Consider the following 10591-nt stretch of genomic DNA (forward strand, 5'->3'; position numbering starts at 1 on the left):
CTCTCTGGACTCTTTTTGTCCCGGCCTAAGGGCTAGCTCTCAGTGAGAATCCCGGTTCCCTTTCCTGGCCACACTCAAACCCATGCAGGCAGACCGTTGTGCTATCTTCCCCAAACACATGCTGCCAGGCTGGTTTTCTGGAGAGAGAAGTAGAAATAATAACTCGAGTAGAGAATGGGAATGAGAATGAGTAGGCTTCTTCAAGAAGCTTTCAAAATATGGACTAGAAAATGGAATAGAATGAGAGCGTAATTTTTAACACAATTTAAAGTCCCCTTGTATTTACATCCCGAGTCATTTTAAGTCCTAGAAATAAATTCCCATTAGTCTGAGGGAGTCCGGGGTCATAGAAGGTCTTACAGAGGATTGACCGTACCGCAAAAGATATAAGATTTCTCATGTTTCTCTCCTTACCCACCTCAGTAATAATTTAGGAACATCCAGTGTTTGAGGCAAATGAATGCTTGGGTTCCAGAACCCATTCTTAAATGTGTAAAGTACCAGGATTAGAGGGGCCCAATGGGCTATGTAATCACCTTTCATTTCTCAGAAGCAGATTCTGAGTCATTTAGTGGTGTGTGTGTGTTTCTCTTATCCACTCACACTCATTTATTCGGCACAATTACTGAGTGCCCGTTTACTACCAGGTACTCTCTGGATGCTGGCACCACCAAGTTCTTCCTGGTGTGGTACATATGTTTTAGTAGGAAAGATGGACATTAATAGACAAATTAAGGATTTCACTTTGAAATCAGTTCTATTAGGAAGCTAGAATTGGGTAGTGTGGTTGAGACTATTGGGCCAGGATTGGAGTGGAGATGTGTAGTGCTGCGCTCTCTAATATAGCTCATTATCATTTTTGTATGTTTCATGTTATTGTAATGCCATGCCATTTATACCCACCCATCCTTTATTCACAACTTTACAAATATGCCCCTGGCATATCCACGCTGTGCAGATTTCCCTGAGGGCCAGATCTGTCTGTATTATAATCATCCAGGGTGGGCACTGAGACCATTGAACTAGTTTAGAATGAGGTCTTGTACATCAAACATTTGTCAACATATTGCTGAGAACAATCACTGTAATAGGTGTAAACTATTACATGTAAGGCGAACTCCAAACCTACCCTGCAAGTCTTTGATCACAAAGAGCAGCCCCTGTCCTTCTACCCCCTTACCCTGCCCTAGCGGTTTTCCTCCTCAGTGCTTTTCATTACTTGGCATTTCCTTTCCGTCCTCCTTGTTGACAATCAGCTTTATGAGAATCTGCGTGACACATATGGGTATGTGTCAGTGTCCGCTATGCATTTGGTGATAATATGAAGTTATGTGATTTAGACTCTTTTGGACGTTGTGCAAACACCGTAGTATGTGTAGTATGCATGTTTGTATATACTGGATACACACTAATCTAAGTAACCTTTGAGCAAGCTGCTCTGGCTCTGTTAGCGCCTGGAGCTCTCCCAGCAGTCCTGAGGAGAGCCTGGCTGGGATTGGAAGCCCCGAGGGACAGAGCAGGGAAGCTGTAGCCCAATACTTCCCACAGGCGTCTACTTGTGGGTGGCTGGGCAGGGCATGTACCAGCAGCCTAAGCTTCTGTCCTGCTGAGGTGAGTGAGTGAATGAAAGAAAATGCCTCTGAAGCTATGGCTAGGAGGATGTTAAATGAGTAACGCTAACGGATATATGCCAAAGCAGAAAGGGCCTAGTTCCTCTACGCATTTGACGGTCAGACATTAGAGGTGGTGAACAGCTTGTGATGTCATGCAGTCCTGGTTATTCTTACTCCGAACGTGGGGAGTTGTGTCGGGTCCCCAAGTTCCTGGTATCGAAGGAGCTCCTCATCACTTGCACAGGATGCTGTAGCTCGGCCTGTTCGCTGGTACCATTGATGGCTCTCCTTCCATTTCTATAGCTGCTGCCAGGGCAAGAGCAGGGTCCAAACACTGCCCTCCAGAAGGCCTGCCTTCAGCAAAACCACGCCCAGTGTCCCAGTGCCGATGTCAGCATGGGGGAGGAAAGGCATATGAGGGAGGGGAGTGCCTCTTCGACCTCTGAGGAAGAAGTTGGCTTTTCAGATTTGTGAGGGGCTGTCATTGCACATGTCAGCACACAGTGAACAGCCAGCCTAGCACCACAGCTGTCTAAGAAGAAGATGCTCTCCTAGCTCTGGCTCCTCAGGCCCATTGAGTCCTTGCTGGGTATCATACTGGCTCTTCTCCTCACCATCCTCTGCCCTCCCGGCTCCTTCCTAGCCTTTTCTTGCCTTTGTAGATCCAAGAGAAACTGAACAAAGTCAAGAGTGATATTAATAAGAACATGTCCTTCCTGAAAGTGGACAAGGAGTATGTGAGAGCCCTGCCGGCCCAGGGTCTGAGTGCGGCCGCCGTGCTGGAGCAGCTCAAGGAGTACAGCGCGATGGGTAGGTGCTCGCCGTGTGTGGGCTCTTTGGGCCCTTACCCCCGTTGCCGTGTCAGCTGTTAACACTTGCCTCGGTTCACGATGGCTGTCCCCTTCTGAGGGTGGTGACTCCATCTCCCCAGCCCTGCCCTGAAGGAGCCTGTGGAAGACCGTTTTCCCAGCATCCCTCTCACAGCTCGGCCTCCTCAAGGGCCTCAGGTTGTGCTCCTTTGCAGTGTTCTCTGAGATCTCAAAGCAAAAGAAGTCAGAAGGGACAAGGTCGGGGCTGAAGGGTGGATGGGCTAAGGCTTTCTAACAAAACTCCGCTAGGACAACGTTTGCTACCCTTCGCGAATGAGCAAGCACATAGTTAGGATGAGGGAAAAAATTCCTGGGAGAAGCTTTCCTGGTCCTTTTACTACCAATGCAGTAAAACCTCCGAGTGAGCCCCTCATGATCATCCTTATCCTTAGAGACATTTTGTGAAGATGGTGCCGTGGTTAGGTGTCCTTGAGTCACATCTGAAGGAAGCTCCCAGCCTTCCCCATGCTCACCACTGGAAACTCCCACTGCCACTGAATCCATCTCAACTGTCCGTCCCCCTATGGGTTTTGAGACATCTTGACAGGAGCAAGCAGCCTCATCTTCCCCCACTAGGGGAACTGGTGAGTTCGAAGTGCTCACCTTGTGGTTAGCGCCTCAGTGAGTAGCCCTCTCCACTACCAGGGACCCCTTTGCTCATTGCGTAGGAACCCCATGGAACACTCACCATTACCTTCTGAGCCAACCTCTCTGCTTTGAATGTAATGAGTCAGCAGTTCCCCTGGCAAGCCACTGTTGGGATTGGAACTTTTTTGTAAAGGCTCCCTAATGAAACTAAACCAAGCATTTTACAGAGAGAACTTCTATGCAGTCATCTAATGACTACAGAGACTGATTTCAATCCATTTTGTGTGGAATGAAGGCAAGCGTGTATGAAGTAGAGCCTGCAGTAGCAATACTTTTTGACATCCTCATACCAGAAATTTATTAAGGTTATGAGTATGCATATATGCCAAAGGTAAACAGACCAAATAGCTCAGTGATTAAATGTACAGCCCATTATATTAGCCTAGATTGACTTCCTGGTTCTACCACTTAAATATGACCTTGGATGAGTTATGTAACTTCTGTATGTCTCAGTTTCTAAGTCTCTGTATTAGAAACAACAATAATAATACTTAAAGGATATTATAAGGGCTAAGTGAAATCCTATGTGTAAATGTGTTGTATCCAGTAAGTGCTCAATAAATTGTATTAAGATTTTTACACAAACACTTGTGTTAATTCATTTAAGATCATACTTAAAATAATTAAAATAAGCATTCTATAGTGAGATCATTTTAGATGTACAGAGAATTGCAAAGATGGTACAGAGTTCTCAAAGACTCTTCACACAATTTCTCCTTATTTTAACATCTTTATATGAAAAGACTTCAAAAGTTTGTCTTTAAATCTTAAAAAACAATTCTACTATCTTTTGATTTTATTTTCCCTTGAAGTTATTGAAACTGTCCATAGAACACTGGCACATTTCACATGTGTGGAAACTAAGAGATTGCTATTGGTACAATATTACAAACTACAGAATCTCTTACAAAGTCATATAAACTTACAAAGACTCCCCAGAGTTCCAATCACTAGTATTGATTTTTCTACTCTAGGGTCTTAGCATGGTAGATTACCAGTTAGGCACCGCAAAATCAGCAGCTCAAACTCAACAGCTGCTCCCTGGGAGAAAGATGAGGCTGCCTGCTCTTAGAGATGAACAGCCTTGGAAATCCACAAGAGCAGTTCCACTCTGTGCATAACACAGGCTCAATAGCAGTGAGTGTGGTTTTGGTTCCATGGTCCAGTCAGGGTTACCACATTGCATTTCGACAAATACATTTTCAATTCCTAGTTGGTGTGTTTTGGGTGGTACAGAATTAGATAGAGTCTAGAGTGTCCATACTCATGGTGTAAAGCTGGGGGTGGCCTCCAAGGCCTGTGTATTGAAAGGCCCTATGATTGTGAGGGCTGGTTGCTGCCCCAATGTTCCCTTCCCTCCAACCTTTAAGACATGGCCATTGCCATACTCTGTAATACTAACAAAAGGACAAGAAATGAAATCATGGACCAAGTCTCTTGGAAACTTGTTGGTGCTGTGAGTTGAGCATTGGTCTTGCCAGCCCAGACAGATCTCAGTATGCTCCCCAGGGATTCCAGGGCTCCAGTCATCTGTCTTCCTGCTTCTCCCTCAAAGATAGCACTGGGCTGTTCAATGGCAGGTCTGTGGTTAGAAGCCCCGGGCTGCTCCCAGGAGAATGATGAAGCAGTCTGCTTCCATAAAGATTGAGAGCCTTGGAAACCGGGTAAGGGCAGTTCTATTCCGCCCATCAAGTTCCTCTTGAGTGGAATTAGCCCAACAGCAGAGGGCTCTTCCTGTTTGTAAAAGACTGGTGGCACCCCTGGTTGAAGATGGGTTTTCTCCTGAGCAGTGTCCCCTGGGGAGTGTTAGAGCCAGCTCACAGCCTGCCAGTGCTTGCTAGATTGAGGTGTAGGTCAGGGATTTGTTGTCCAAACAGCTGTCATCCTGCCAGAGAGAGGAGGCCTTGGTGCAGTCTCTGGCCCAGGGCAGTTCCCAGTCAGTGTGTGCAGTCAGTGGCACAGGGTGGCCCTATCTGCCCTCCTTTGGCTTCCCTATTGCCGTGAGGCAGGGGTTAGAAGGCCGCTCCCCTCCAACCTTCTGTACCCTCTTCTGACACCAGCTCTTCTGCCTACAGCACTCCTGTGCTGAGTTCCAGAATTCATTGCAATGCCCACACAGAACTCACAGATAACACTTACAATTAAGGGGGGATATTAGCAGAATTAACAAGTTACCACAAGCCGGGACCAGAAAACATTACATCTATTTTTTTTTTTACCATAGCAACACCTCTTCTTGGCCCACAGCCAGGTCTCTCTTTGATCCTCAGCTCTCAGCCGTGTAGTCCGTGGCCTCTGTCTTGTGGGCCAGCAAGCCAGCCCACTGCTCTACCTCACCGTCTCCTAGTTTTGGAGTTGTCCCTCTGTTCCGTCTCAGGGTCTCCTTGTCTCAGCCTCTGGTGCCCTGTCCTTGGGCTCCGCCAGCTCAGACGGAGCTCTCAAATGTGCTCCCTTTCCAGGGGTCTAGGGATTTGTCTGTCTGCTTCTGCTCACAGGTAGCTCATCCTCACAGCCAGAGAGGGGTGGTGATACCACAGCTGACCAGTCCCCTCCAGTGGTGTGGCACTTGCCCTGTTTGCACAGTGCCGCCCAGTCGCCGGTGGGAATTGCAGAGACTTGGATGGAAGAGGCATGTTAAGCAGTGCACTCCATGACGGTGTGTTTCTGTACCAGCCTCCCAGTTACCCGCTTTCCACAGGGTTTGGCCTGGTGGCAGCAGAAGGCCCCAAGGCCCCCGCATCACTAGGTTTGTGGATCTGAAGTAGAAAGTCAGGAGGGGAGCGCCGTGGGCAGGAAGTGACACTTCTGGCCTCCGGCTGTGTTCCTCTGGGAACTGTGGCTCTGAGCTTTATCCAGCGTTGACCGTGCCCCTGATCTGCAGGGTAGTAGCCTATCGTGCGGTAAGCTAGAGCACAGAACAAGATAGAATCAAGCAGCCAGTTGTGGTGGGGCTGATAGTGACCGCTGTGACTTCACACGTGTGGAGCAGTCTGGGCTCCGTGGGGTAACTTGGTTGCCAGACCTTCCTCAGCACCTCTGGGTGGGTTCAGACTGCCAACCGTTCAGCCAGAAGGCAAGAGCTTAAAACTGTTTGTCCCACCAAGGACTCCCTTGATGCTAGAAGCCACTGGCAGTGGCATGAGGTCCGGCTGGGCTGCGGGTAGATCCCGGGTCCAGGTGCTGGATGGTCCCCTCTCATCATAGTTTGTCTAGACTTGCACTCCATTCCCTGGCTCTCACCCTGCTCACCGCAAGGTCAGTAGAAAGATGTCACTTTGTACTCCCCTTAAGAGGTAAGAGTTAGTCTTGGAAACCCGCAGGGGCAATTTTACGCTGTCCAATAGGGTCGCTATGAGTCAGAATTGACTCAGTGGCAGTGAGTCTTTTTGGTTATTTCCTCTGCCAACTGTTTTAACAGCTGCCCCACCTCCCAACAACTGGATAGGAAGGGAGAGGAGGGAGAAGACTAGGGCTAGACGACAGAACAGTAGCCTGGACCAAGAAAATGCTTCTGCTTTTCAAAGGCAATGGATGAGGATAGCCTTGTACTGAACTGTCTTTATTGTGCCTAAGGGCTCTCAATGACTTTCTCAGCAGTAATTGGAATAAGTGAAGATTATACTTTATTTTGCATTGATAGCAATTTATGGACAATCTTTTCTTTCCTGATTTAACATGAGTGTCCTTGGAATCCCATTCAATCGTGGTCATTGTTCTTCTGTACCCTGGAGTTATTCCTGACTGTATCAAACTGACCCTAAGAGTCTTCCCAAAGGTCCCTGTGTACTGACCTAGTGGCCTTACCTTACTCCGCAGATGTCTACTGGCAAGAAGGGCGCGCCTCGGGAGCTGTGTACAATGGGGAGGAGAAGCTCACAGAGCTCCTCGTTAAGGTAAGCCCCACCACGTGATGGCTGCATCCACTGGGATGTGTGCTCCCTGATGGTTGAGCTGACCTCCTTGCTTTCCCTCCCTTTTGTAACTGCACACAGTGACTTAAGGAAAGTTGTTGTGGAAATAAAACCACACACCTTTGGAATTTTCTCTTCACCCAAACAGGCAGACTGTCACGTTGTCAAAGACATTGTCAGCCTGTACAAAGTAGATTCCATGTCAGGCTGCTCACCTCAGGGCCAGCAGTTCAAAACTACTAGTTGTTCCTTGGGAGGGAGAAAAGGCATTCCACTCCTATATCAATTTATATCTTAGAAACCCACAGGGGCAATTCTGTGAATCGACTCAATTGCAGTGAGTTTGGGTTTGGGTTTGGCTTATGTTTGCAGGCTTCCTAGACACCGTACCTAGAGAAGGGAATGCCATCATCGGAGATGTTTCTGGTAAGGCAGAGCCTATTTGGTAAGGACAGGCATGGCCCAGAAACGTGAGCCTTATTTGCTGTGCTACCTGAACTTCAAGGACAATGGCCTTAGAGGAGCAATAGTCTCCTTTCTCATTCAAATAGCTTCATCCTTTATTGACTTTAGTATTGCATTTCACATCTTCTTTTGGTAATCAAACTTGCTTTTGAGTTCTATTCTTGTCATATAAATGATCTCAAGGCCGGTGTTTCTGAGACCTGAAACTGCTCACACGCTACTAAGCATTATAGCTTTGCTGATCTGAAGTCTCTATTCATCAAATCTTTGCGGGGACTTCTCATTATGTACATTGTAGAGCCTCTCACTGCCATCAGGCCCATTTCAACTTCTAAGGACCCCACAGGACAGAGCAGAACTGTCCCTGATGTTCCGAGACCCATATATCAACACTGGCTATACAGCCTTATCTCTTTACTGAACACATCTCGCTCTGATTCTGTTGTTCTTCCTCTTCCATGTCCTCCTGGTTCTGAGGGATGAATCCTGTTGTTCTCTCCATATTCACTCAGCTGACAATTCCTGAGCACTCAGGCTGTTTGTGAGCACCAAGTACCCAAATCTGGTGCGGCACTGCCCTGCAGGGACTGCTTTGTGTTACACACTTGTACGCATCACTGCAAATCAATTCGTAGGGGGCAGAGGTCACCAAAGATGAGAGTATTTCCAAAAGGTCATGCAAAAGTGCCATTTTCTTTTTCTTTTTTTTTAAACATTTTATTAGGGGCTCATACAACTGTTATCCCAATCCATACACGCATCAATTGTGTAAAGCGTATTTGTACATCATTTCTCAAAACATTTTCTCTCCATTTAAACCCCCGACATTAGGTCCTCATTTTTCCCCTCCCTCCCCGCTCCCCCCTCCCACATGAGCCCTTGATAGTTTATAAATGGTTATTTTGTCATATCTTGCCCTGTCCAACGTCTCCCTTCATCCACTTTTCGGTTGTCTGTCCCCCAGGGAGGAGGTCACACACAGTTCCATGTAATCGGTTCCCTCTTTCCTACCCATTCTCCCTTTACCCTCCCTGTTTTGCCACTCACACCACTGGTCCTATAGGGCTCATCCGTCCTGGATTCCCTGTATTTTCAGTTCCTATCTGTACCAGTGTACCTCCTCTGGTCTAGCCAGTCTTGCAAGATAGAATTCGAGTCATGGTAGTGGGAGCAGGGAGGAAACCTTTAGGAACTAGAGGAAGGTTGTATTTCTCATCATTGTTAAGTGCCATTTTCTTTTAAATAAAATTTTCTTCCTTTTCTAAGCGACTATAGCACTCCTTCTCTGACAATAACCCTAACCCTCCCCTTCAACTCTCTTCCCTCCCTCCTACATTTGGGTCAGCAATCTGTTGCAAAGCTCTGTCACAGAACTCAAGAACTGTCCTTCCAGTTAGGGGTTACGATGGAATGGGGTACAGTTTGGGGATCAGGGTCAGGAAGCATGCCAGCCAAGCCTGGACAGCTCCCCTAGCACTTCTCAATAGCACCCCTGCCTCCTCTCAGCCAAGCAAGCCAGCAGACTTTCTCTCAGCCTTGCAGGCCCCCGTGGTGAACCCAGTTTCCTGGGGACAGGCCTCTCTGCTGGTGGACTTCCTGCCTTTCGCCTCCACACTACTAACTGCCTCATAGCCAGTGTGGCAGGTTTGTCAGCCCTTTGAGCTGCATTCCCAGTGGCAGGTTTCCCTGTCGACTGCTGACTCAGACATGTTGACACTTGGTCTGCCTCAGGGTCCTCTCTAGGCTTCTCACTGTCCTTGTTCCCAGGCCTGGACCCAAGTCACAGCTCTTTAAGGAGCCTCCTCACCATCTCTCTTTCCTCTCCCTCTTCTCTTTTTGTCTGTGAACCTCGTGTGTGTGTATGTGTGTGTGTGTGTGTGTGTGTGTGTGTGTGTACACAAACTGCTGGTTATTGTCAAGGAATGGCCCTCCTTCCAGGCCCACAACTGACCTATCTTCTCTTGTTGGCCATAGTCACTTCATGTGCATAAAGGATCTGTTGTTATTTAATTTGCTTAAGCATATTGGCAATTCCTGCAAGGTATGTATAATAGACCAGTCCATCGCAGGTTTCAGGCCAGGGCCAGACAAAAATATTATACCTTTAAGTTGTTTACAGTTTAGCCAGGATATTTCCATCCACCTCGATAAAAGGCCTACAAAACTCTTTGGGGCAGAACACTAAGTAAAAGGCCTTAGGGAAAATCCTCTCAAGTTGTTTTCCCAAAGAACTAAGGAAAAGGCCACATATAAGTGCTCATTTCATCACATCTCAACTGATAGGCAAAGCTAAGACTCAAATTGATTCTCTTTGCCGTCCCCATCTGTGTTTTGAACCACATGCATACTTTCTCCCTTCCTGCATTATGAAATAACATATTTGCATGGCCATTCTGCACCATACTACAATAGTATTTGGTCAGGGAACTTACCTTTCTCGTTTTTTCCAATTCCTAGTGTTATTTTTAGTACCGAGACATTGTTGTGTAATGCATGGCTCTTTGTCCTATGAAGTGTATGGTATTTTATGTAATACATGCTTGGTTTTTTTTGTAGGCTTATGGAGATTTTGCATGGAGTAACCCACTGCATCCAGATATCTTCCCTGGACTCCGGAAGATTGAAGCAGAAATTGTTAGGATTGCTTGTTCCCTTTTCAATGGAGGACCTAATTCCTGTGGCAGTGTAAGTATGTGCAGGTAGCGTCCAGTAGTTTTGTTTTGTTAAGCTCAAAATTGTGGTATTTATTACAAATAATTTATAATAAAAGCATAGTGATTATTATGGAAAATACAGATTAACAATAACAGTTTTAAAATACTTCTTGTAATTTTGGATTATTCTCTGTCACCATTTTAGAGTATACTCTGCTTGACATTTCTTTCACAAATTTGAAATCCACATAAAGTTGCTTGAAATTTTTTAAAATTATTTTATTAGGGGCTCATACAACTCTTATCACAATCCATACACACATCAATTGTGTAAAGCGCATTTGTGCATTCATTGCCCTCATCATTCTCAAAACATTTTCTCTCCACTTAAACCCCCGGCATTAGGTCCTCATTTTTCCCCTCCCTCCCTG

At 46.5% G+C, this 10591-nt stretch overlaps 1 protein-coding gene across 1 annotated transcript in view; it reads left to right on the plus strand.

Annotated features, from left to right (window-relative positions):
- LOC101663178 (sphingosine-1-phosphate lyase 1) overlaps positions 1 to 10591 on the plus strand; it is a gene marked incomplete at its 5' end in the record, with an annotated part of 65351 nt that overhangs the window by 30243 nt on the left and 24517 nt on the right. The window contains 3 exon segments of the mRNA XM_004701147.2: positions 2276 to 2423; positions 6947 to 7023; positions 10063 to 10191. Of these exon segments, the coding sequence (XP_004701204.2) occupies positions 2276 to 2423; positions 6947 to 7023; positions 10063 to 10191 (354 nt within the window).

Source organism: Echinops telfairi, unplaced genomic scaffold (genome assembly GCF_000313985.2).
Source record: "Echinops telfairi isolate 266 unplaced genomic scaffold, ASM31398v2 ScPeMD7_70;HRSCAF=299, whole genome shotgun sequence".
Classification (NCBI taxonomy): domain Eukaryota; kingdom Metazoa; phylum Chordata; class Mammalia; order Afrosoricida; family Tenrecidae; genus Echinops; species Echinops telfairi.